At 35.9% G+C, this 24,677-nt stretch overlaps 1 protein-coding gene across 1 annotated transcript in view; it reads right to left on the reverse strand.

Annotated features, from left to right (window-relative positions):
• The window catches only part of LOC105061343 (pre-mRNA-splicing factor SPF27 homolog), a 31,662-nt gene extending 7,317 nt beyond the window's left edge, over positions 1 to 24,345 (reverse strand). The window contains exons 1-3 of the mRNA XM_010945355.4: positions 23,987 to 24,345; positions 18,948 to 19,123; positions 499 to 582 (exon numbers count right to left, since the gene is read on the reverse strand). Of these exons, the coding sequence (XP_010943657.1) occupies positions 499 to 582; positions 18,948 to 19,123; positions 23,987 to 24,307 (581 nt within the window). The 5' untranslated portion in view covers positions 24,308 to 24,345. The remainder of the gene's footprint in view (positions 1 to 498; positions 583 to 18,947; positions 19,124 to 23,986) is intronic.
• Positions 24,346 to 24,677: the final 332 nt, after the last annotated feature.

Below are 24,677 nucleotides of genomic sequence, written 5' to 3' on the forward strand. Positions count from 1 at the left end.
ACTGGTGATCTTAACAATAGATCGGGGTTATGGATAGTGACCAATGACAGTGATTTATTTGAACGTGTCCAGATATAAAGGATCTATGGGAGCATGTCATTTACAAGAAAAATTAAGGATGATGTTACTGATGCCCAATAAATTCTCACATGACATTTATGTTCAAATCTGCACATCAGTCGACATCCTACAACACTCAAGACTTAGCCATCCAAAGATTCCAAACCACGTAACAAGTTTTTCACCTTGTTCCCTTCTAGAGGCAACAACAATTAAAAAAAAAAAAATCATATCAAGTTTCCTACTTCAATAAAGAATCTCACTGAACACAGCTGGAGGAGTATTTACGACTTATTTAGTGCAACAAGAGAACAGATACCCAGCTAGAAGAGGCACCGCAAGAAGCCTTTCTCTATTTCGACTGATCTAAATATACATATTATCTAATGTTGTACTAGTGCCCACAGCATCAATGACCAGGAAAAATGACAAACATACCTGGACAAAAGTGACTCCAATTGTTTGTTCTTCTGTTTCCAGACATCAGCACCATGTTTCAACATTAGCTCCAGATTCTCAATCCTGATTCAACAATAAAAGAGATTACATGTTTGTGTAAATCAAATAAAAAGTAAACTATGGGACAAGGAGCACAGGAAAAAGTAAGATGGTAAAACCTGACAAGATAATGGATATTAGAATAAAATAAAAGAAAAAAAATAAAACCTAAGAAGTTAGATATGGCACATTAAAAAAAAAAAAAAACTTATTTTAAAATCCTCAAATCAGAACCTAGAAAGATGATAGAGATTAGAATTAAAAGCACATGATGAGCACCTACAGCACAAAACTTTTTCTCCAAATGATAGTCATTACAGACAACATTTTGGCAAAAAATAACATTCCTAACACTGCAGAACTTTTCTCGATTAAGGCACTTCTGTTTACAAGAATTCAAGAATTCTACAAATCAATTTACAATCAATGTGATTCTTTATGCGCATGTTCAAATAGGCAAATAAGTATGCAAGCATAGAGATAAATATATGCACATGCTCATGCATACATACATGAGTGTGCATGTTTCAATAAGCTCTATAGCTCAAGAAAAATTCAAGATGCATCATAGACATGGTTACAAGAGCATGGATGAACTTGATTTGTGATACACATGGAATTATTTTTAAATGAATAAATTTCAGTAATCATGTTTTCTTTCTTTAAGTATGTTAAGTTTTAGGCTTTAGCAAATTCCACAATAAAACTTTTATAGATAATATGTGATCCATTTATCGGTCTTCTGTTAACTTGCACAAGAAACATGACAAATTATATTATTTGTGCATATGCATCCATACCCTACACATCTACATTTACATAGCATGTTGCTGAACCATATAAATATTTTTTAATCTGTATTTATGCAACACTTCCATTAAGCAATGGCAAAATATATGCCACTTGAAGCAAAATTTTAATGGTCATGGCAAGTATGAATAAAGGAAGAAAGGACAACAACGCTGAACAAGAAAAAATAGGATAGTCAATATATGGGTGCCCAATGCTCTTAGTAAGCATGTCAGTCAGCATTGTAACTGGAATAGTGGTATAAGTCCATTTATAGACAAAATTATCATATGCACATATTGCAAGAAGAGTAAAGAATTTAGAGACTGCATTGGTACTTTTAGCTTAAAAACACAAAAACTTTAGTTAACAATAATAATTTATGTGAAAAAATTATAGCATCCACATATTGTGAGAAGAGTAAAGAATCTAGAGACTGTGTTCGTACTTTTACCTTAAAAGTCACAAAAAATCTAGTTAACAATAAAAATTTATGTAAAAAAACAATGGTGTGTCATAAACCAGAGAAAGCTCATGCTTTCTTAGTATGAAAGAAACGGTAGACATGAAACATTAAAATTTATTGAAGAATATTCATCCTTGATGAAACTTAAAAGGATGTCTTTGGGACGATTATTCACTAAATGTAATACATTAGAAAGATTGAACAGTTTCCAGAAAAAGTCCAAAATCTTTGAAGATGCCATTTATCAAAAAGAGAAACTGAAAAAGAAAACTGTAAAAAACAAAAGCTCACATGGAAAGGAAGATAGGATAGCTCAATCCATTAAAATGGATGGTAGGCATGTTAGCTGCCAGGGATTTTCTTGGTGAACAGCAGATAACAAGCTCTATAGCAGTCACCATGTGACCAAGGCAAGCAGCTAAAACATATCAATATCTTTTCTAAATATCAAAACTCAATATTTCACATCAACTTCATCCAAAAAAATAATAATAATGACAAAAAACATCCATGGACGATGGTAAAGCTCATCCACCTAATACCACAATATCTTGTTGACATCCATAATAAGGTCCATAATCTAATGACATTCCATTATCAGATAAAGATGTTGACAGTCAAATAACATCAACCATGAAGGAACAATGCCCACAATCATATAACATAATCCACCAAACAAAGTATCATTATCAATATATATAGACACCTTTAGAGTTCAGACAGGTCAATTGACAAATTGATGATTGACCATATCAGTGACCAATCATCATCTGCCACTTCTAGGAGGTTTGCTTCTCAAGTACAAAAACTAGATGTGTGCACGTCATCCATCTCAACATATGCTTCCTCTCATTCTTTTCCTTCTTGCCTAACTCCAATGACTCAAATCAATCTCACCAATATTTCTGTTTGGATTCTTTGGCTTTTTTTAATGTGAGAATGAAGCAGCTCCAACATCTTTAGGTCCAGCTCTCCTCCTTGCATACCACTTAGGCTCACTATTAGCCCTAAGGCTTCCTCAACCATACCCCATGTCAACCCTTCACTATGAAAGACTTCATCTCTAGGCTCATCCACAGAAGAAATGAAGAATCCTTCTTCACTAACCAGTCAACAACTTCACCATCATAAAATTCCACTGCTATGTATCTTTTCTTGTCCAAACTCTTTCACTTTATCCTTCCATTGAACTAGAAAGATTAGGTTATTAGCAGCCATTATAGCGGGTTTTCACTCATAGCATAGGGTTGCCTAACATATTGGCCGTGTTCTGTGTAAGTGCCATATGGTGCCGTGAAGCTTAGCATCACGGTTTCCAAGCCAAAACCACCATAGCAGCCACTGCAATGACCATAGCAACATTTAAAAAAAAAAAAAAAAAAAAAACAATGGTACAGCTTACCCAAAAACACAAAGAAAGCAACTTATTTCTAGCAAAGTTTTTAAAGGTTAATTTTGTCCAGAATGCTGACCAAAAGATGCCCAAGCAGGATATTAAGTTAAGGAAGCCTTGAATAAATTACTAAAACTTTGTTGGACCACAGAAGGTCTCCAATGTCCTCTAGGGTGCTGGATTCTGCAGTTAAATATGTTCGCCATGGTTGGTAGATCATGCCCTTATCACAAAATACAAAGTCAATTAATGACTCTCACTTTAAAAAAGCTGTAAGTTGAAATTAACTATAGCTGGCTGGCATAGTTAGTAGACATCATCGGCTTCCTTATCATGACTACTTCCTGTTCCGTTATCCTTTTTTTTTTTTTTTTTTTTTTGACTGGAGTGACCTGGTATATTTATCCTCTTTCCTTATGACTGGTAATTGGTCATTACCAGATAATACCAGCCCCTAATTTTGACAGGAGTGACCTGGTATTATGCTGGATGTGCAGAGGAAAGAGGATGTTGGATTCCAGTTGCACAGCGGAATATGATTTTCAAAATTTTTGTAAGAAAATTTTAACACCTAAAATAAGCTAACAGGAACACAAACCTTAGGACTACCTTGTAGATTTCAATCAAACAAATCAAGCATGCAAATAAGGTAAAAATTATACCTTCTTGAAGACGATGATCCAGTGATAAAATGATCTCCACAAAATACCAAAGTAGATGTCCTCCAACGATGATCCACACGGAATTAATCAAGGTCTTTCCCAACTCGATGTAGTGCTGTAGTTTTCTTCGCAAGTTCACTACCGATTTCCTTCTCAAGAATGAAATTGCACCATCACCTAAAAGCCTTCGAACCTCCATTGGGGCCACCACCTGAAACCAAGGCTTTAAATCCCATGGGACGGGGGCGTCTCGGTTTTTGCCGAGAATGGGGCGCCCCGCATCCCGCCCCATCCCGGTGGCCATCCTGGTCGAGCGTCCCGATGGCTGTCCTGGCGCAAAATGGAGTCACAGGTGCGGATTTTTTTTTTTTAAGACGAGAACAAGGCCGTGCTTCACATGATATCCCACCTCCGTATTGCATGCACAGGTGCAATTGGACCATGCAAATTCGACGATGCCACGCTACCCCTTATATTTCATCGATTCCAGATTGCACGCTCTCCACCATGTCCCACGCGAATCCCACGGTGGATAACAAGCCACGCTACCCGTTGTATCTCACCAATTCCGGACTACGTGCCATCCATCGTGCATATCCTTCGGGATTTGCCTTGAGTGGCTGCATCCAGAGTGGCCGCACAAGAGCCCAAAGGCTCCATGTCTCTAAGCCCTAATTCCTTCCCCTCCACTACCGCCTTCGATCCTCTCTCTTCCCTCCTCCCTTTCCGGCCTCTCAATTGGCTCTCTCCCGACGTGCTCTCCTCTCGAAAAAGTGGAGTCGAAGGAGAAGACGGTGCTCCCTCCAGCGACGATGCCGACACCGACTCGCCAGCAAAAAAAGAAAGAGGTCAGTACCTCTTCTCGGCTTCTCCTTCATTCTTCTCCCCGTTCAAAGCATTATCGCCAAAAAAAAGGCACGACCGGGACGGCCGTGCCAATGCCTAATCTGACCGGGATGAAGCCGGGACGGTCGGGACCAAGGCCGAAAGTGCGTTTCGGGGTCCCGCACTGGTCCTTAGTGCCGGAATGCCAAAAGAATGGAACAGGATGGCCGAGACGGCCCCTGTCCCGTCGGAACTTAAATCCTTGCCTGAAACCTTTTTTTAAAAGATCTCACCACCCGGATCTGATTCAGAAATCCAACTTTGGATAATCTAAACCCTAGGATTAGCAACACTTGCCTTTCCTTTTTTCTCTCTTGTTTTCTTTCTATTTTTTCCTCACTTTTCCTTGCCTTTTTTTTCTGATTTTTTTCCTTCCTTTCCTCTTTAGAGCCCATGCTTAACGCCTAGCAAATGGCATGCCAAAACTAGATGTAGCACCCCCTTCAGCGTTAAGAAGTCAAAGCACCATCATATGGCGCATGGGAAAATAAATGGCAAGGAGAAGTTAAGAGGAGTAGGGTGCTACTTATTATGGGGCATTTGCATTTATTTTTAGCATGGAATAGTGTGAGGTGGCGTGGAGAAATTTAAGATCAGATGAGACACTTTCAAATGAAGAGGTTTGCCAATTTAAGAAACCGTAAGTTTGAACCTAATCCTATTAGGTCAAGGCATCAGGCTTAAGGTTAGCTCAAACACATTAGAACTAAACCTAATTGGAAACTTGGGTTAATCCATGTGCTAGCAAGTTAATTAAACCCATAGAACTTACAATAAATCCAATTAGATCAGACTATGATCAAATCCCAAAGTGTGTGATCCATTGGGTTCCATATCTAGCCAGCAGTGGACTCAAGCTAATGACCTAAACCAATCCGATTAGATTAGGTCAGCCCAAATGCATCAATTAATCAGAATACTTTTTAATTAATTTTTAAATTAAACTCTTTTAATTCTTGCGAGTCCACAAGTCAAGATTAATGTCTAGCAACATGTCATGACTACCTGAAAGATATGAAATTTAATAGAAATACCAAAAATACCCTTCAATGACAAGTTACCATATTCAATCCTTCGATCATACAACATCTCAGATGAGTTATGGATATCAAATCATGTCAAGCCCAAACACTTATCTATATGTATCTAGATTAGAAGATGATGATCCAGTTGATGATACATTAGAAACTCTTTCTAATTATCATTCTGCTTGAGCCAAAGACTTTTTGAATCATCAATCTATGAGATCACATAGGATGTTCTCTCCCCTTATAAGGAGTGATCGATTCCTTGTTGACCACTCACAATCTTCATGCATATTTTACCATATCCAGAACACCCCACACAAGGCTCAGAGAGTCAAGTTAGGGAATGAACCAAAGCATAGATTCATATACACAAGACACCATGGTGATCTCAGGTCTAAAGATCACTTGCACAACTCCCACTAGAGAACAATCAGCTGACATGCATATAAGGCTCCATCAAATGTTCTCTCGTTTGATCAATTTAGTAAACTCATTCTCTAATGAGCATCCACATCCTCGTATTAATATCACCGCATAAGTGATTGTGACATTAACCACCCTCTCCGTTGAGCGTATATAGGATGGGCCAGTCATACCGGTATCATTAATCCCCGACTCAATAATCCGAAGACTGAAAATATTTTAGATTAGGGCTATCAAAGATTTAAGTCTCACTAGCATGATCTCATCATGGCCCTAAACCATTACCCTAATTTATAGGATTCATTATAATCTTAAACAAGTATTAAAATGCAACATATAGTGAAATAAAATATCTAATTTTATTAATAATTAATGTCAAATACATGAGTTTGAAAGATAAAATACAAAAAACACCCCATCGCATCACTCATACGATTGACTTGTAGAGTATTATTCTTTCAATCTTTCACTTGCACTAAAATCAATCGCCCCTATACTTAATGTCCATGCAATCTAGGTAACAATCAAACTGCTGCAGTAGCATAGCCTTAGTGAATAAGTCTGCTATATTGTTTTTGATATCAACTCATTCTATGATCACATCACAAATGTGGTGAAAGTGCCTTAGGATGTGCTTTGAGTTTTTGACGAGATCTTGGTTCCTTCTGGAACCACACCCAACTCTGTGATGAACTCTTTCGTCCAAACAGCTTCCTCAGCAGCCTCACTAGCAGTAATGTACTCTACCTCAGTGACTGAGTTAGCTACAGTCTGCTGCTTAGAACTCTTCCAACTCACTGCACCATCATATAGAGTAAATACATATCCTAATATGGATTTGCTATTATCTGGATCAGATTGAAAATTAAAATCTATAGTTTAGTTTCATATCAGATCCACCATAAATGAGAAAAGCATCTCTAGTCCTTAAGTACTTGAGAATATTTTTTATAGCTTTCCAATGATCCTCTCCTAGATCTGCCTGAAATCTGTTTATAATGCCTAAGACATAAGCGACATCAAGTCGAGTACATAGCATAGCATACATTATCGATCCTACAGCCGAAGCAAAAGAAAGAAAACTCATTCTCTTTCTCTCTTCAAGTGTCTTAAGAGACATCTTCTTAGAGAGATATATACCATGACTCATGGGTAAGTAACCTCTTTTACTCCCATCCATGTTGAACCTCTTCAACACTAGATATATGTACCTAGACTGGGACAAGCCTAGCATCCTTTTAGATCTATCTCTATAGATTTTTATACCAAGTATATAGGATACTTCATCCAAATCTTTTATAAAAAGTTTTTGTGATAGCTAAATTTTGACCGATTGCAACATAGGTATATCATTTCCAATGAGTAGTATGTCATCTACATACAAAATCAAGAAGACAATAGCACTCTCACTAGTCTTCATATACACACATGGTTCATCTATATTTTTGATAAAATCAAACGATTTGACTGTCTCATCAAAATGAATATTTCAACTCCTCAATGTCTACTTTAATTCATAAATAGATTTCTTCAGCTTGCATACTTGATTTGCCCTCCCATTGGAGACAAATCTCTCCGACTGAGTCATATAGACTTTTTCCTCAAGATTTTCATTAAGAAAAATAGTCTTGACATCCATCTGTCAAATCTCATCATCATAATATGCAGCTATAGCAAGCATAATCTGAATAGACTTAAGTATGGCAATGGACGAAAAGATTTCTTCATAATCAACACATTGTCTTTGTCTAAAACCTTTTGTTACTAATCTAGCCTTATAGATCTCTACCTGGCCATCTGCTCCAATCTTCTTCTTGAAGACCCATTTGCAGCCTATTGAGGTCACATCCTCAGATGTATTAACCAAAATCCAAACTTACTTGGCATACATGGAGGTCATTTCAAATTTTATGGCCTGAAGCGATTTGCCAGTCACTACTCATGATAGCTTCCGAATAGATCGTGAAATCATCATTCTCAATGATGTGTGGTGTGTTGTCATTCTTAATGACAAAACCATACCTAAGTGGTACATTCTGCACTCTGACCTTCGAAAAGGTGTGTGCAGTGATTGTGCCTCATTAATGGGCACTTCAAATTGAGGATCAACTTGTAGATTATCCACTTGTCACTTCTGGTTAGATTGTACATCTTAAACTTTCTTAAGTTCAACTGTCCTTCCACTACCTCCTTCTTGAATACTCTTTTTCTAAGAAGATGGCATGTCTACTAACAAACACCTTTTGTTAAGTAGGGTGACAAAAGTAGGATCCTACACTCTCCTTAAGATAACCTACAAACCTGCACTTATCTGATCTAGCACTAAGCTTATGTCCTTCAATATTCTTGATATAAGCAGGACAGTCTCATATTTTTAGATGTTTAAAGCTAGGCCTCTTACCTTTTCATATCTCATATGAAGTGCTAGTAACAAATTTACTCGATACTTTGTTCCAAATGTACGCTGCAGTCTCCAAAGCATATCCCTTGAAGGAGATTGGAAGATCAGTGAAGCACATCATGGACCGCACCATATCTAATAAGGTGTGATTTCTTCTTTCTGCAATACCATTTAATTGTGAAGTATAAGGAGAAATCCATTCAAAGAGAATTCCATTATCTTTAAGATGATCAAGAAACTCACTAATTAAGTATTCTCCTCCTCGATCAGATCGAAGAGCTTTAATACTCTTGTCAGCTTGTTTCTCAACCATTCTTTGATACTCAAACTTATCAAAAACTTCAGACTTGTATTTTATTAAATACACATATCAAATCTTGAAAAATCATCAATAAATGTGATGAAGTAAGAGTAACGACCTCTGGCCTAAGTTGACATTGGGCCACAAACATCCATATGTACTAGGCCCAATAAGTCACTCGCCCTTTCTTCATGTCCAGTAAATGGAGTCTTGATCATCTTACCCATAAGATAAGATTCACAAGTTTCATATGATTTAAAATCATAAGAATCAAAAAAAATTTCTTTGTATAACTTGTTAATCATTGACTCATTAATATGACCAAGTCGACAGTATCAGAGATATGTGACATTCACATCTTCTCTCTTTCTTTTCTTCATTTGATCAACATGAAGAATATTATCATTAAGTGATAGAAATAAAAGACCATTAATAATACAAGCATTGCCATAAAATTCGTTAGAATAATAAAGAGAGCATCCATTGTCATTTTCTTTTATTTCAAAACCATGTTCAAGTAATAAAAGAACTGAAATAATATTTTTAACTAAATTAAGCATGTAATAACAATCTTTTGATTCTAAAACTTTGTCTGAAGATAACTTCAATAGCATGATTCCTACGACTTCGGCCTTGATGGACTCTCCACTAGCACCGAACAACACGAAGTCACCTTCATTCAGTTTTCTTGTTCTCTACAGACCATGCAATGATTTGCATAGGTGTGAACCACAGATGGTATCTAATACCCAAGAATCTAAAGTTGAAGTACTTAATGATAAATTTGTTTGTAGCATATACAAACCTTTAGCAACGCTTGCTTCCTTTTGCTTCAAACTTGCAAAGTAGTGCTTGCAGTTCCTCTTCTAGTACCTATCCTTTCCACAGTGGAAACAGATACCTTTAGTGGAGACACTCTTCACCTTCTTCTTTAAGATGCTAACCTTAGGATTCGTCTTTCTTTTTATTAGAACCCTTTTTTCTATTTTCTTCTTGGAGATCTTATCTACCAGAAGAACATGTGCCTTTTCACCCTTAAAATGGCTTTCAACTGTCTTCAACATATTGAGCAGCTCAAATAGGCTTGTGTTCAGTTTGTTCATATGATAGTTTATGACAAACTGAAAGAAAGATTCAGGAAATGACGGCAGGATCAAATCCTGACTCAACTCATCATCCATAGCAAAATCCAATTGTCCTAGACGAATGATCAGATCAATCATCTTAAGGACATGGGTCTGTACAGATGTGCCAGAGCGGAATAATTGCTTAGATATCTTATATCTAGCAGTTCGATTTTGTTCTCCATATAACTCTTTTAAATTAAGAAGTATGGAATGAACATCCAGGCATTCGTATTGCCTCTGAAGCTCATTACTCATAAAGACTAACACGATACATTTGACAGTCACACTGTCATCATGCCACATCTTGTACATGGCCCTATCCTTGCCTCGGTAGCATCTTCTCCGATCGAATCGAGAGCAGGTATATCCAGAACGTAGGAGACTTTCTCCTGAGCGAGAACAATTCTCAGATTCCTCAATCAATCCACATAATTGAGTCCGATCAACTTGTTGGCATCAAGAATGCCACGCAGTGAAAGTGAGAATGCCATTAAGTAGTTAATCTACAAATATAAGAACAAAAATATAAACGAATAACTCATGATGAACAACTAAATTAGATCTTTTGTCTAGTTGTCTCCCACTTATTTAACGAATTTCATAGCCCTCAAGTATGAAAACGAGAAACTTTATCTTATTTCTAAATGGGATTGAAATTCTCAAGTTCAACTGTCCTCCCACTACCCCTTCTTGGATAAACTTTTTTTCTAAGAAAATGGCATGCCTACTAACAAGCACCTTTTGTTAAGTAGGATGGTAGAAGTAATATCCTATATTTTTCTTAGGATAACCTATAAACCTATACTTATCTGATCTAGCACTAAGCTTATGTCTTTCAATATTCTTGACATAAGTAGAGCAGCCCCATATTTTCAGATGTTTAAAACTAGACCTCTTACTTTTCCATATCTCATATAGAATGCTAGTAACAAATTTACTCGATATTTTGTTCAAAATGTACGCTGCAGTCTCAAGAGCATATCCCCAGAAGGAGATTGGAAGATCAGTGAAACACATCATAGACCGCACCATATCTAATAAGATGTAATTTCTTCTTTCCGCAATACCATTTAATTATGGAGTATAAGAAGGAATCCATTCAGAAAGAATTCCATTATCTTTAAGATGATCAAAAAACTCACTAGTTAAGTATTCTCCTCCTCGATCAGATCGAAGAGCTTTAATACTCTTACCAGTTTATTTCTCAACCATTCTTTGGTACTCAAACTTATCAAAGACTTCGGATTTGTATTTCATTAAATATACATATCCAAACCTTGAAAAATCATCAGTAAATGTGATGAAGTAAGAGTAACAACCTCTAGCCTGAGTTAATATTGGGCCACAAACATCCATATGTACTAATCCCAATAAGTCACTCATCCTTTCGCCATGTCCAGTAAATGAAGTCTTGATCATCTTACCATAAGACAAGATTCACAAGTTCCATATGAATTAAAATCATAAGAATCAAAAAATTTTTCTTTGTATAACTTGTTAATCCTTGACTCATTAATATGATCAAGTTGGCGGTGCCAGAGATATGTGATATTCACATCTTTTCTTTTCTTTTTTTTATTTGACCAACATGAAGAATATTATCATTAAGTGATAGAAATAAAAAACTATTAATAATACAAGCATTGCCATAAAATTCGTTAGAATAATAAATAGAGCAACCATTGTCTTTTCCTTTTATTTCAAAACCATGTTCAAGTAACAAAGGAACTGAAATAATATTTTTAACAAAATTAAGCATGTAATAACAATCTTTTAATTCCAAAACTTTGCCCGAAGGCAACTTCAACAGCATGGTTCCTACGGCTTCGGCCTTGATGGACTCTCCACTAGCACCGAACAGCAAGAAGTCACCTTCATTCAGTTTTCTTATTTCCTGCAGATCCTGCAATGATTTGCATAGGTGTAAACCACAGGCGGTATCTAATATCCAAGAATCTGAAGTTGAAGTACTTAATAATAAATTTGTTGGTATCATATACAAACATTTAGCAACGCTTGCTTCTTTTTGCTTCAAACTTGCAAAGTAGTGCTTGCAGTTCCTCTTCCAGTACCCATCCTTTCCAAAGTGGAAATAGGTACCTTTAGCGAAGACATTCTTCACCTTCTTCTTGGAGATGCTTACCATAGGATTCGTCTTTTTCTTTTTATTAGAACCCTTTTTTTCTATCTTCTTCTTAGAGATCTTATCTATCAGAATAGGTGCCTTTTCACCCTTAAAATGGCTTTCAGCTGTCTTCAACATATTGAGTAGCTCAGATAGACTTGTGTTCAGTTTGTTCATATGATAGTTTATGACAAACTGTGAGAAAGATTCAGGGAATGACTGCAGGATCAAATCCTGACTCAACTCACCATCCATAGCAAAACCCAGTTATCCTAGACGAGTGTCAGATCAATCAACTTAAAGATATGGGTCTGTACAGATGTGCCAGAGTAGAATAATTGCTTAGATATCTCATATCTAGCAGTTCGACTTTGTTCTCCATATAACCCTTTTAAATTAAGGAGTATGAAATGAACATCCATGCCTTCATGTTGCCTCTGAAGCTCATTGCTCATAGAGGCTAACACGATGCATTTGACAGTCATACTGTTATCATGCCACATCTTGTATATGGCCCTATCTTCGTCGCCTCCTCAATAGCATCTTCTCCAATCGAATCGGGAGCAGATGTATCCAAAACGTAGGAGATTTTCTCCTGAGTGAGAACAATTCTCAGGTTCTTCAACCAATCCACATAATTGGGTCTGATCAACTTGTTGGCATCAAGAATGCCACGCAATGAAAGTAAGGATGCCATTAAGTAGTTAATTTACAAATATAAGAACAAAAATATAAGCGAATAACTCATGATGACATGCACAACTAAATTAGATCTTTTGTCTAGTTGTCTCCCACTTTTTAACGAATTTCATAGTCCTCAAATATAAAAACGAAAAACTTTATCTTGTTTCTAAATGGGGTTGAAAACCTCAAGTTCAACTGTCCTCCCACTGCCCCCTTCTTAGATAAACTCTTTTTCTAAGAAGATGGCATGCCTACTAACAAACACCTTTTGTTAAATAGGATGGTAGAAGTAATATCCTATACTTTCCTTAGGATAACCTACAAATCTGTACTTATCTGATCTAGAACTAAGCTTATTTCCTTCAATATTCTTGACATAAGCAGAGCAACCCCATATTTTTAGATGTTTAAAGCTAGGCCTCTTACCTTTCCATATCTCATATGGAGTGCTAGTAATAAATTTACTCAATACTTTATTCAAAATGTACGCTGCAGTCTCAAGAGCATATCCCCAGAAGGAGATTGAAAGATAGTGAAGCACATCATGGACTGCACCATATCTAATAAGGTGCGATTCTTTCTTTCCGCAATACCATTTAATTATAGAGTATAAGAAAGAATCCATTCAGAAAGAATTCCATTATCTTTAAGATGATCAAGAAACTCACTAGTTAAGTATTCTCCTCCTCGATCAGATCGAAGAGCTTTAATACTCTTATCAGTTTATTTCTCAACCATTCTTTGGTACTCAAACTTATCAAAGACTTCAGATTTGTATTTCATTAAATACACATATCCAAACCTTGAAAAGCCATCAGTAAATGTGATGAAATAAAAGTAACAACCTCTGGCCTGAGTTGACATTGGGCCACAAACATCCATATGTATTAGGCCCAATAAGTCACTCACCCTTTCTCCATGTCCAGCAAATGGAATCTTGATCATCTTACCCATAAGACAAGATTCATAAGTTCCATACGATTTAAAATCATAAGAATCAAAAAAATTTTCTTTGTATAACTTGTTAATCCTTGACTCATTAATATGACCAAGTCGGTAGTGCCAGAGATATGTGACATTCACATCCTCTCTTTTTTTTCTTCATTTGATCAACATGAAGAATATTATCATTAAGTGATAGAAATAATAGACCATTAATAATACAAGCATTGTCATAAAATTTGTTAGTACAATAAATAAAGCAACCATTGTTCTTTCCTTTTTATTTCAAAATCATGTTCAAGTAACAAAAGAACTGAAATAATATTTTTAACTAAATTAAGCATGTAATAACAATCTTTTAATTCCAAAACTTTGCCCGAAGGCAACTTCAACAGCATAGTTCCTACAGCTTCGGCCTTGATAAACTCTCCACTAGCACCGAACAGCACGAAGTCACCTTCATTCAGTTTCCTTATTCCCTGCAGACCCTGCAATGATTTGCATAGATGCGAACCACAAGCGGTATCTAATACCCAAAAATCTGAAGTTGAAGTACTTAATGATAAATTTGTTTGTATCATATACAAACCTTTAGCAACGCTTGCTTCTTTTTGCTTCAAACTTGCAAAGTAGTGCTTGCAATTCCTCTTCCAGTACCCATCATTTCCACAGTGAAAACAAGTACCTTTGGCGGAGACACTCTTCGTCTTCTTCTTTGAGATGCTAGCCTTAGGTTTCATCTTTTTCTTTTTATTAGAACCTTTTTTTTCTATCTTCTTATTGGAGATCTTATCTACCAAAAGAACAGGTGCCTTTTCACCCTTAAAATGGCTTTCAGCTATCTTCAACATATTGAGCAGCCCGGATAGGCTTGTGTTCAGTTTGTTCATATGATAGTTTATGACAAACTATGAGAAAGATTCAGAAATGACTGCAAAATCAAATCCTGACTCAACTCACCATCCACAGCAAAATCCAATTGTCCTAGACGAGTGATAAGATCAATCATCTTAAGGACATGGGTCAGTACAGATGTGCCAAAGCAGAATAATTGCTTAGATATCTCGTATCTAGCAGTTCGACTTTGTTCTCTACATAACTCTTTTAAATTAAGGAGTATGGAATGAACATCTATGCCTTCATGTTGCCTCTGAAGCTCATTGTTCATAGAGGCTAACACGATGTATTTGACAGTCACACTGTCATCATGCCACATCTTGTATATAGCCCTATCCTCCTCGCCTCCTCAGTAGCATTTTCTCCGATCGAATCGGGAGCAAGTGTATCCAAAACATAAGAGACTTTCTCTTGAGTGAGAATAATTCTCAGGTTCCTCAACTAATCTACATAATTGGGTCCAATCAACTTATTGGCATCAAGAATGCCACGCAGTGAAAGTGAGGATGTCATTAAGTAGTTAATCTACAAATATAAGAACAAAAATATAAGCAAACAACTCATGATGACATGCACAACTAAATTAGATCTTTTGTCTAGTTGTGTCTCCCACTTATTTAACGAATTTCATAGCCCTCAAGTATGAAAACGAGAAACTTTATCTTGTTTCTAAGTGGGGTTGAAATCCCAATTTCTCATAAATATCTTGTGGATAGCACAACAAACATTCATGGGTTCAAGAGTAGGTAACTCTTATCAATTGCATCTTATATAATTCTCGACATCTCTTTTACCTCTAAAACACCATAGTCTTATGGATAGCATAACAAACTATAGTGTTTTAGTTAAGTTTGACACTTCATTCCTATATGGTCTTATTTAAACAATGCTGCCTTTGTAAATAGCACAACAAGGCAACACTATTCGAATACGCCATAAACATCATTTATGTACTTGGTCAACATCATATCAATTTCTATAGCAAGTCTTATGGATAGCACAACAAACTCACTATGGATTTTTGACATACACTATTGACTAAGTATGAAGGAAGGCATAGGCAGTGTTCTCAACACTTCGCTATCATAACTTAATATAATTTTAACTGTGGGACTTTTGGGTCTCAGGCACATCCTAACTTTAACATCACATGAAATATGCATATCACATGAATTAAGCATTTAAAACATGTTATTCAAATTGTAATATCATTCAAAACCGATGCCAAAATCATGATCACTAGGATCATATAGGGTGTATTTATGATTTTGGTCCAACTCTTGAGCTAATTTCATCTAACTATAATTAGGACTCAACCCTTGATCGAATTCACATATCAAATTTGACTTAGACCAATATTTTGAATCATAATCCAATTGAGATTACAACTAATTCAAACCCTAATCCAATTAGACTTGACCAAGTCAATAATTGACCTAAGTCCAATGCACCCTAATTAAATCGATTAAAACATCAATCTACCATGAATCATAAAAATTTCAAATTATCATAAATTTTAAATTTATCAACTGAAATTTAAAGTCTAACTACGATTATGGTCAAAACAATTTTAATTTAAAAATCGATACAAGTAATCGATTAAACAATATGGCATCAAATGAATCAGATCTAATCTATATTACAATCATAGCATGTTGTTTGATTGAATCCATCAAAGATGACTCTGATACCACCGTTGGATTCCAGTTGCGCAACAGAATATGGTTTTCAAAATTTTTGTAAGAAAGTTTTAACACTGAAAACAAGCTAACTAGAACACAAACCCTAGGACTATCTTGTAGATTTCAATCAAACAAATCAAGCATGCAAATAAAGTAGAAATTATACCTTCCTGAAGACAATGATCAGGTGATAAGATGATCTTCATAAGATACCAAAGTAAATATCCTCCAACGGTGATCCACACAAGATTGATCGAGATCCTTCCCAACTCGATATAGTGCTGCAGCCTTCTTCACAAGTTCACTGTCGATTTTCTTCTCAATGATGAAATTGCACCACCATCTGAAAGCCTTCAAACCTCCAGGGCCACACCTAAAACTTTTTCTCAAAAGATCTCACCACCCAGATCTGATTCAGAAATCCAACTTTGGATAATATGAACCCTAGGATTAGCAATACTTGCCTTTTCTTTTTTCTCTCTTGTTTTATTTCTATTTTTTCCTCACTTTTCCTTGCCTTTTTTTTTTCCTCCCTTTCCTCTTAAGAACCCACGCCTAACACCCAGCAAATGGCACGCCAAAACTAGATGCAGCGCCCCCTTCAGCGTTAAGAAGTCAAGGCACCATCATATGAGGCGTGGAAAAATAAATGGCAGGGAGAAGTTAAGAGGAATAGTGCGAGGTGGCATGGAGGAATTTAAGATCAGATGAAACACTTTCAAATGAAGAAGTTAGCTAATGTAGGAAACACTAGGTTTGAACCTAATCCTATTAGGTCAAAACATCAAACTTAAGGTTAGGTCAAGCACATTAGAACTAAACCTAATTGAGAACTTGGGTTAATCCATGTGCTAGCAAGTTAATTAAATCCATAGGATTTACAATAAATCCAATTAGATCAGACCATGATCAAATCCCAAAGTGTGAGATCCATTGGGTTCCATATCTAACCAGCAGTGGACTCAAGCTCATAACCTAAACCAATCCGATTAGATTAGGTCAGCTCAAATGCATCAATTAATCAAAATACTTTCTAATTAATTTTTGAATTAAACTCTTTTAATTCTTGCGAGTCCACAAATCAAGATTGATGTCTAACAACATGTCATGACTACTTGGAAGACATGAAATTTGACGGAAATACCAATCCTTCACTAGCAAATCACTGTACAATTCAGTCCTTCGATCATACAACATCCTAGATGAGTTATGGACACGGAATCATGTCAAGTCCAAACACTTATCTATATGTATTTCGATCAAAAGATGATGATTCAGTTGATGATATATTAAAAACTCTTTCTAATTATCATCCTGCTTTGACTAAAGACTTCTTGAATCATCAACCTATGAGATCACATAAAATATTCTCTCCCCTTGTAAAGAGTGATCGATTCTTTATTGACCACTCACAACCTTCACGCATACTTCATCATATCCAAAACACCCCACACAAAGCTCAGAAAGTCAAGTTAGGGAATGAACCAAAACATAGATTCATATACACAGGATATCATAATGATCTCAGATCTAAAGATCACTTGCACAACTTCCACTAGAGAACAATCAACTGACATGTATATAAGGCTCCATCAGATGTTCTCTCGTTTGGTCAATTCAGTGAACTCATTCTCTAATGAACACTCACGTCCTCGTATTAATATCACTGCACAAGTGATTGTGACATCAACCACCCTCTCCATCGAGCGTACATAGAATGTGCCAGTCATACCGATATCATTGATCTCCGACTCAATGATCTGACGACTGAAAATATTTTAGATTAGGGCTATCAAGGATTTAGATCTCACTAGCATGATCTCATCATGATCCTAAACTATTGTCCTAATCTATGAGGTTCATTATAATCTTAAACAAGTATTAAAATGCAATATATAATAAAACAAAACGTCTAATTTTATTAATAATTAATGTTAAATACATGAGTTTGAAAGATAAAATACAAAAAATACCCCAGCGTATCATTCATGCGATTGGCTTGTAGAGCATTATTCTTTCAGAGGATTTAGAAGATGGTATGGATAAAAATCGCAGAGTGAATTTGCAAAAGATCAAATCAGTAGAACATACAGTTTAAGGAAATACTGGAGAGACATGTTTGATAGAACCATCCAGTAAGTTAAGGCAGTTTGGTGAAAAGTCATGCAATACAAGAACTATACATGAGTGAAGTTTCTAATAGTTGATACTGGCACAATAGAACAATATACCTGCTGCTACATGATCATGTGTATGAATCTGAATAGACTCTAATTTATACAAATATAATGATGACAATGTTTATAGTGTTATTTCATAAGTAGCTGATGGTGTCACCATATTGAACACTGATTTTGTCTTAAAGATTTTTTGTGATTAAAAATATATCAGCCTTACAGAAAACACATCATGCCTTCACCCAAGAAGAGCGTTTGATTCTGAATCTGACAAATCCATATTCCACCCAGCATATATAAACTAGCAAAGCAGTGATATAACATTATTGCTTTTTAACAATAGATGCCTAGCATAAGCCTGAACAGATAGAGTGACCAAGAAATTGCATTACATAATCACTGATTACCTTACTATTTGATGTTGTAACAAGCTCTGAGCATTTCGTAAAGCTAGCCTCCATGCAGCAACATCATTACGCTTATTTAGTGGGGGAGGTTCTAATCCATAACGTGACATCTCCAAAGTTGCAGGAGGCTTGCCAGCTCTAACACGTTCATACTCTCTAGCAAGCATAGGGTGATCCTAAGAAATAAATACCAGAAATAGAAATATTATAATCCATGTAGATTTATTAGAAGCATTTAATCAATATGCATAACCAACCAGGTAATCAGAAAAGGCATAAAATTGCCAGAGTTTCAGGGAAAAGAAGAACTTCATAAGGTAATTGCTTAATTGTCAATGCAGAATACATGGATGAAGGATGAAGGCACAATAAATGGATGATTTAGATTTATGATCCAAACATATACGTGTATGAAACATTTTAGGCATTGAAGTATAAGTTAAAAAGTTATAAACATGCATGCATGCATGCATACTTACGTGCGTGCATATGGGGAAGCCTTTAGTGCTCTGACAACATAACTAATATATTTGTATCCAGTGCCAGAAGGCCCAAAACCTACGTTGGGCATCAAAATAAGTATGAACTCAAACTCACATGGTTTACATTGTTTATGAAAAAGGATCTGAAAAACCATTTTGTTCCATTATTGAAAATCGTTCATTTAATGATTGTTGATACATAAATAACAGTGTCATCTTAAAATAAGTATGAACTCAAATTCCCATGGTTTACATAGTTTACAAAAATAGATCTGAAAAACTGTTTTGTTCTATTATTGAAAATCGTTCATTCAATGATCGTTTGATCCATAAGCAACAGCCTCTTAACATTTGAAATTTAGTTTATAGACACACAGGCTATTTTAGATCATGATGGACAGTGTTGATTATTAATTTGGAAGTCATAACACAGTCTAAGTTGCTTATGTCACGTTCATATAAAAGACATTTTCCATTGTGTGTGAGCACATTTTCAGGGCTTTTTTTGTGTGTGTGAGTGCCTTGGGTGTGAGTTTTCTTTTTTTTTTTTTGGGGGGGGGGGGGGTGTTGCAGCAGGGTTGGGGATTGTTGCTAGGTGGTGGGCCCCCAAATATGAGAAACCTATTACACATTGGCTTCCTTGATGTTTCTCTAGTAGAATCAAACCCCGACCCTGCCCCCACCCCAAAATAAAACATGGCCACAGACTTTATAGTTTATACAATGCCTTTATCCCAAACTTGTGGCTGCCATTCTAATCTAGTCCAAATAATGTAAGAGAAATCTCAGTTTCTCCCACCGATCTTAATTTAAATCCAAAAATTGCCGCTCTCCACTACTCGACCAACATTTGTTAATGCTAATACTTCCCACAAATAGCACATCTCTTTTGTTAACAATATTGTAGTACATACACCCTTCCATGATCACTTTCTTATCGAATGTTTAGGAAAAGAAATACAAACAGGAGAACATATTTATCAAATAGATTCTAAACATAGAATCACAGCGATCCATCAACTGCTCTTAGGCACACTAATAAAGAACCGGCCTCTTCTCTATCTCTCAAGCACCTAAAATTTTCTTTCATTGCGATGATACAAAGGTAACTCTTGTATTCCTTCCCTTTCTCTTTTAACATATTAAATATTCATTTATTTGCGTTATGTTGTGGAGTTAGAAGATAATTTTCTTTACTCTCAAAAACAAATTGCATTTCCATGGTTCTAGTAATTGTTAATGTCCTGCTATTCATGTTAGGTTCCTTGAAAATATTCATCTACAGGTTATACTTCAAAGAAAACTATGAAAGTGGAAACTACTATCAGTCAGATGTTACAAAATATAGTTGATATTTCCTGATGTTAATTCATACTGTATAGTTCTTTTTTTTTTCATGTTTGATATTATTGATGGCCCAAAAAGAAATTCTGGCTCACCCTACATGCAGATATATGTGTGCAAATGTATGCATGGATCCAAGTGTATGAAGATGTAGGCGACTGCTGCATATGTGTAGTGTGTATGTGTGTGCGCGCGCATACATATTGGTATATCGAAAAATAGAGAGCAACCTTCACACTTACCTTGAAACGATGTCAAAAAATCCAAATATAAATGTGATTCAGAAACATATTGGATGCCTCTGACCAACTGAAACAACAAAGGATAACCAAACTTCTTTGAAAGTAACTTAGAATGATAAATTCTAAAGTTGGCAAAACATTTTGATGCATAAAGTTGAATGTATAGTCAATCTCAATCAGAAGTTCTAAATCTAATTATCTGATCATATATATTCAATAAGTTAACCACCTTACATGTATCAACATCCAAGTTAGTTTATTTTTTCAGGAAACCAGTATGATGCAACAAGAATAGGATAGAAGCTCTAGTGCTCAATGGAGCAACAGAACAGGTAAAGCTGAAAAATACAGCAGTTTGGAATTCCTAGCCAGGATATGCATAGAGCCAATAAGTGCTCATGATATAGTTCTGAATTAGATTTTAGTGAGATCTCACAGACTGAAGAAATTTCAAAGTTGCTGGAATTTCCAGTAGGTCTGAAATTTAAGTTTGCTAAGATGGAACTATAATGGTCAAAAAGACAAAAATCCTAAAGGTAAATTGGTGGTTTTGAAGTTTGGGTTTTGGATTCAAGTCTCTCTTGGAGGATTATACGAACTAAGACGAATAACTTCTAGGAAACTTGCATTTTATATGCACATAAATGTGAGCCAAGCATGCACACAAACATATATACATAAATATAATTACAGCAATGTCCACATTGGCATAAGAAAGTTTGAAAATTAGCAGAAAAAGTCAAGGAGGTCATCTTCATAAATCTTGGAGCCATTACTATAGGAGAAGATAAGGAAAATGTCCAAAATTTATCCCAAAGCTTCTTTTTTACAAAGGGATCTGGCCATCACCCAGACATATGGTATGTCATTTATAGCTTTAGAAATAAAAATGCAAAAAGAAAACAACCTTCCTTCTCCAAATTAGACAACTAAGAGTTTATACATAATGGGAAAACAGGAAAAAGAATTCCACCTAAGACAATTTAAGGATCCTCATATGACTAGTCCTTTCCAAAGAGACTCATTGAAAAAAAAAAAAAAAAAAAGGAAAAAGAAAAAAGAAATTTATAAATAATGAACTTACTGCATCAGGAGTGAAAATTAAAGAATCTCACAGATTAGGATCACTGAAGAATGTCATATGCAAAGACATAAAGTGCTAAACCACCATGAAATGCCATCAAGATTTTCAAAGAAATGAACTAGATTCTCCATCTCAATCAATGCTGAAAACCAGCAAGTTGAAACATTAGTTGGTAGGAAAAAATAGTCACCATAAGTCAGGCATCTAAATTATCATCCTGAAGCAGTATAGCATGGAGTAAAAACTTAACAAGCCATTAGTTCTTTTTCTTTAAAATAAAGTATTACAATTTCTCTCCTGTTTGAGGAATTATTTATTCCATTTTCAGGTTAATCGCCGGTATTTTGTCAAACTAAGTGTTTCTACATCCACTTTTGCAAGAGCATGTTACACAAAGTAGAACATTTCCTGTCTTGTTTAATGTAATGAGGAGTCTTACTTTCATTAAGGAATTTACATAAGCATGTTAGTTGGCACATATACACAAAAACTTTACATAATTGGTCCTTATTGCAATTTATTATGGTAAAAATACAATGCAGAAAGCCTTGTAGACATAACACCATCCTTGCAAGCCAAAGCACCTATAAGTTTTTTCCACAAAAATTAAGTTCAAGAGCGGACCAAGCACTAATAAGTTTGACAGTGACCATCTGATTTGCATAAATGAGTTGGGAAGTTAGTTGAAAAGAAATATATTGGCACATCTGCAGGTAACACACATGAAGCATGACCAAATTATAGGGCCCCATCCACATTTTTCATACATCATAATCCAAAATCAACTCCATACTCCCTTAACTTCCATCATCAACTCAAAAAAACTAAAAAGAAACACCATAGAATGCTAATTTACTCAAGCAATCACCTCTCCAAAATGTTACATTCAATATCACACAATGAAGGGACAATCCCAAGAAAACAAAATCATGGGATGAATAAAAAAACTAAACATCCTCTTCTCATTCCACGCAACAAGCTTCTCTTGATTTTCTAGATTATTCATGAATGCAATTAATATGCAAAAATGGTGCAGTCAGAAGCATCTTCCATACATGATAATTCAAAAACAACCATATAGTCTTTTAAACCCCTTGATTTCAATCACCGTCACAACAGAATTTGAAAAGACATCTTAATAAACCGCTAATTTGTACAGGAACTGAACTTTCAACACAAACTGGCAAGGAACAAAAAAAGAATGCAAGAAAATAGTTTAAAATGCTCCTCATTATTAAAAAAAAAAAAAATCCTAATAGAAAACTACAGTAGAGCTCCAAGGCCCTGTCTCCATCAAAATCCAAGCTTGCCCAGAACATAAACAACCAGGAACAAAATTGAACAAAGCTATAAGCTATAACCTTCTCCTTATAAGCTATAAGCTATAACCAAGCTACCAGCTGAACATGCTCCTCTTCCAACATCAAGATATAAGCTATAACCTTCTCCTTATTTAAATAAAATTCGATAATTTTTAAACCGACTGTTTCATGGATGATTCAAGTATGTAATTAAGCTATGAAAACTAAACAGTCATATATAAATGAATCTTCCATTCATACTAACCCAAAAATAATTCTATAAATTTTGAACTCCTTGGTTTCTAATACCACATCGCAAAATGTAAACACCACAAAACCTTAATTTATCCAAAGAACTAACCACTTCAAAACCTAACGTTTTTTATACAAAATAACAAGGAACAATCCATAAAAACAAAAGAGGGAAACCAAAAAGAAAGGAATCTAAGCATCCCCTTTTCCAATCACGAGGTACAAGCTCTTGGACATTTGCAGAAACCCTAAGAAGAGACTACAGTAGGGCACCAAAACCCTAGCTTCCATCAAAATCCAAACTTTAAACAACCGGGAAGGACTCGTTGAGTACCTCAAATTTGAATTTGGGCAGGGGAGGGAGCTCTCTGAGGAAATCCGTGGGCTTCTTGACGCTCCGCCGCATCTCCTCCTCGACAAGGCGGTCGACCTCGGCCTTCACCCTGGGGTCGCCGTAGTCGTCGTCGATGTACGGCAGCGCGTCGACAACGTCCGCCTTTGGACCGGCCGTCCAGCCTTCGCGGGAAGGATCCAGCGGGGCATCGAGCATCAGGATCTCTCTTCCCGCCATGATCTCTGGAGGGAGAGGGAGAGGGAGAGGGAGAGAAAGCGAGCAGCTCGGGAGAGAGGGTTTGGGCTTTCCGCACGTTGGCATGGGAAGGGGATCGTATCGGTGGCGACGAAAAAGAATTAACCTCTTCTTGAGCGAATGCACTGTTAGATCGCGCAATTTACGATTTGAGGTTTGTGCAAACGGATGCTCGGAGGAGGCCGGCGTGCTTTGCAAGTGTTCGGATATTGATCCAACGGCCAAGATGGCAAAAAAAAAAAAAATCATTTCTTCGTGCTTAAGATACAACCCACATCTATCTTTTAATATATTATTTTTTTAACGTAATGTATTAAATATTTATTTAAAATATATTTATTTATATTTACTATATTACAAGATGCAAGAGCTATAAACCTGTTAGGTTCCACGAGACTAATTGAATTGTTGCTGTGCTCAGAGGTGGCAATAGATC

Source organism: Elaeis guineensis, chromosome 14 (assembly GCF_000442705.2).
Source record: "Elaeis guineensis isolate ETL-2024a chromosome 14, EG11, whole genome shotgun sequence".
NCBI lineage: Eukaryota > Viridiplantae > Streptophyta > Magnoliopsida > Arecales > Arecaceae > Elaeis > Elaeis guineensis.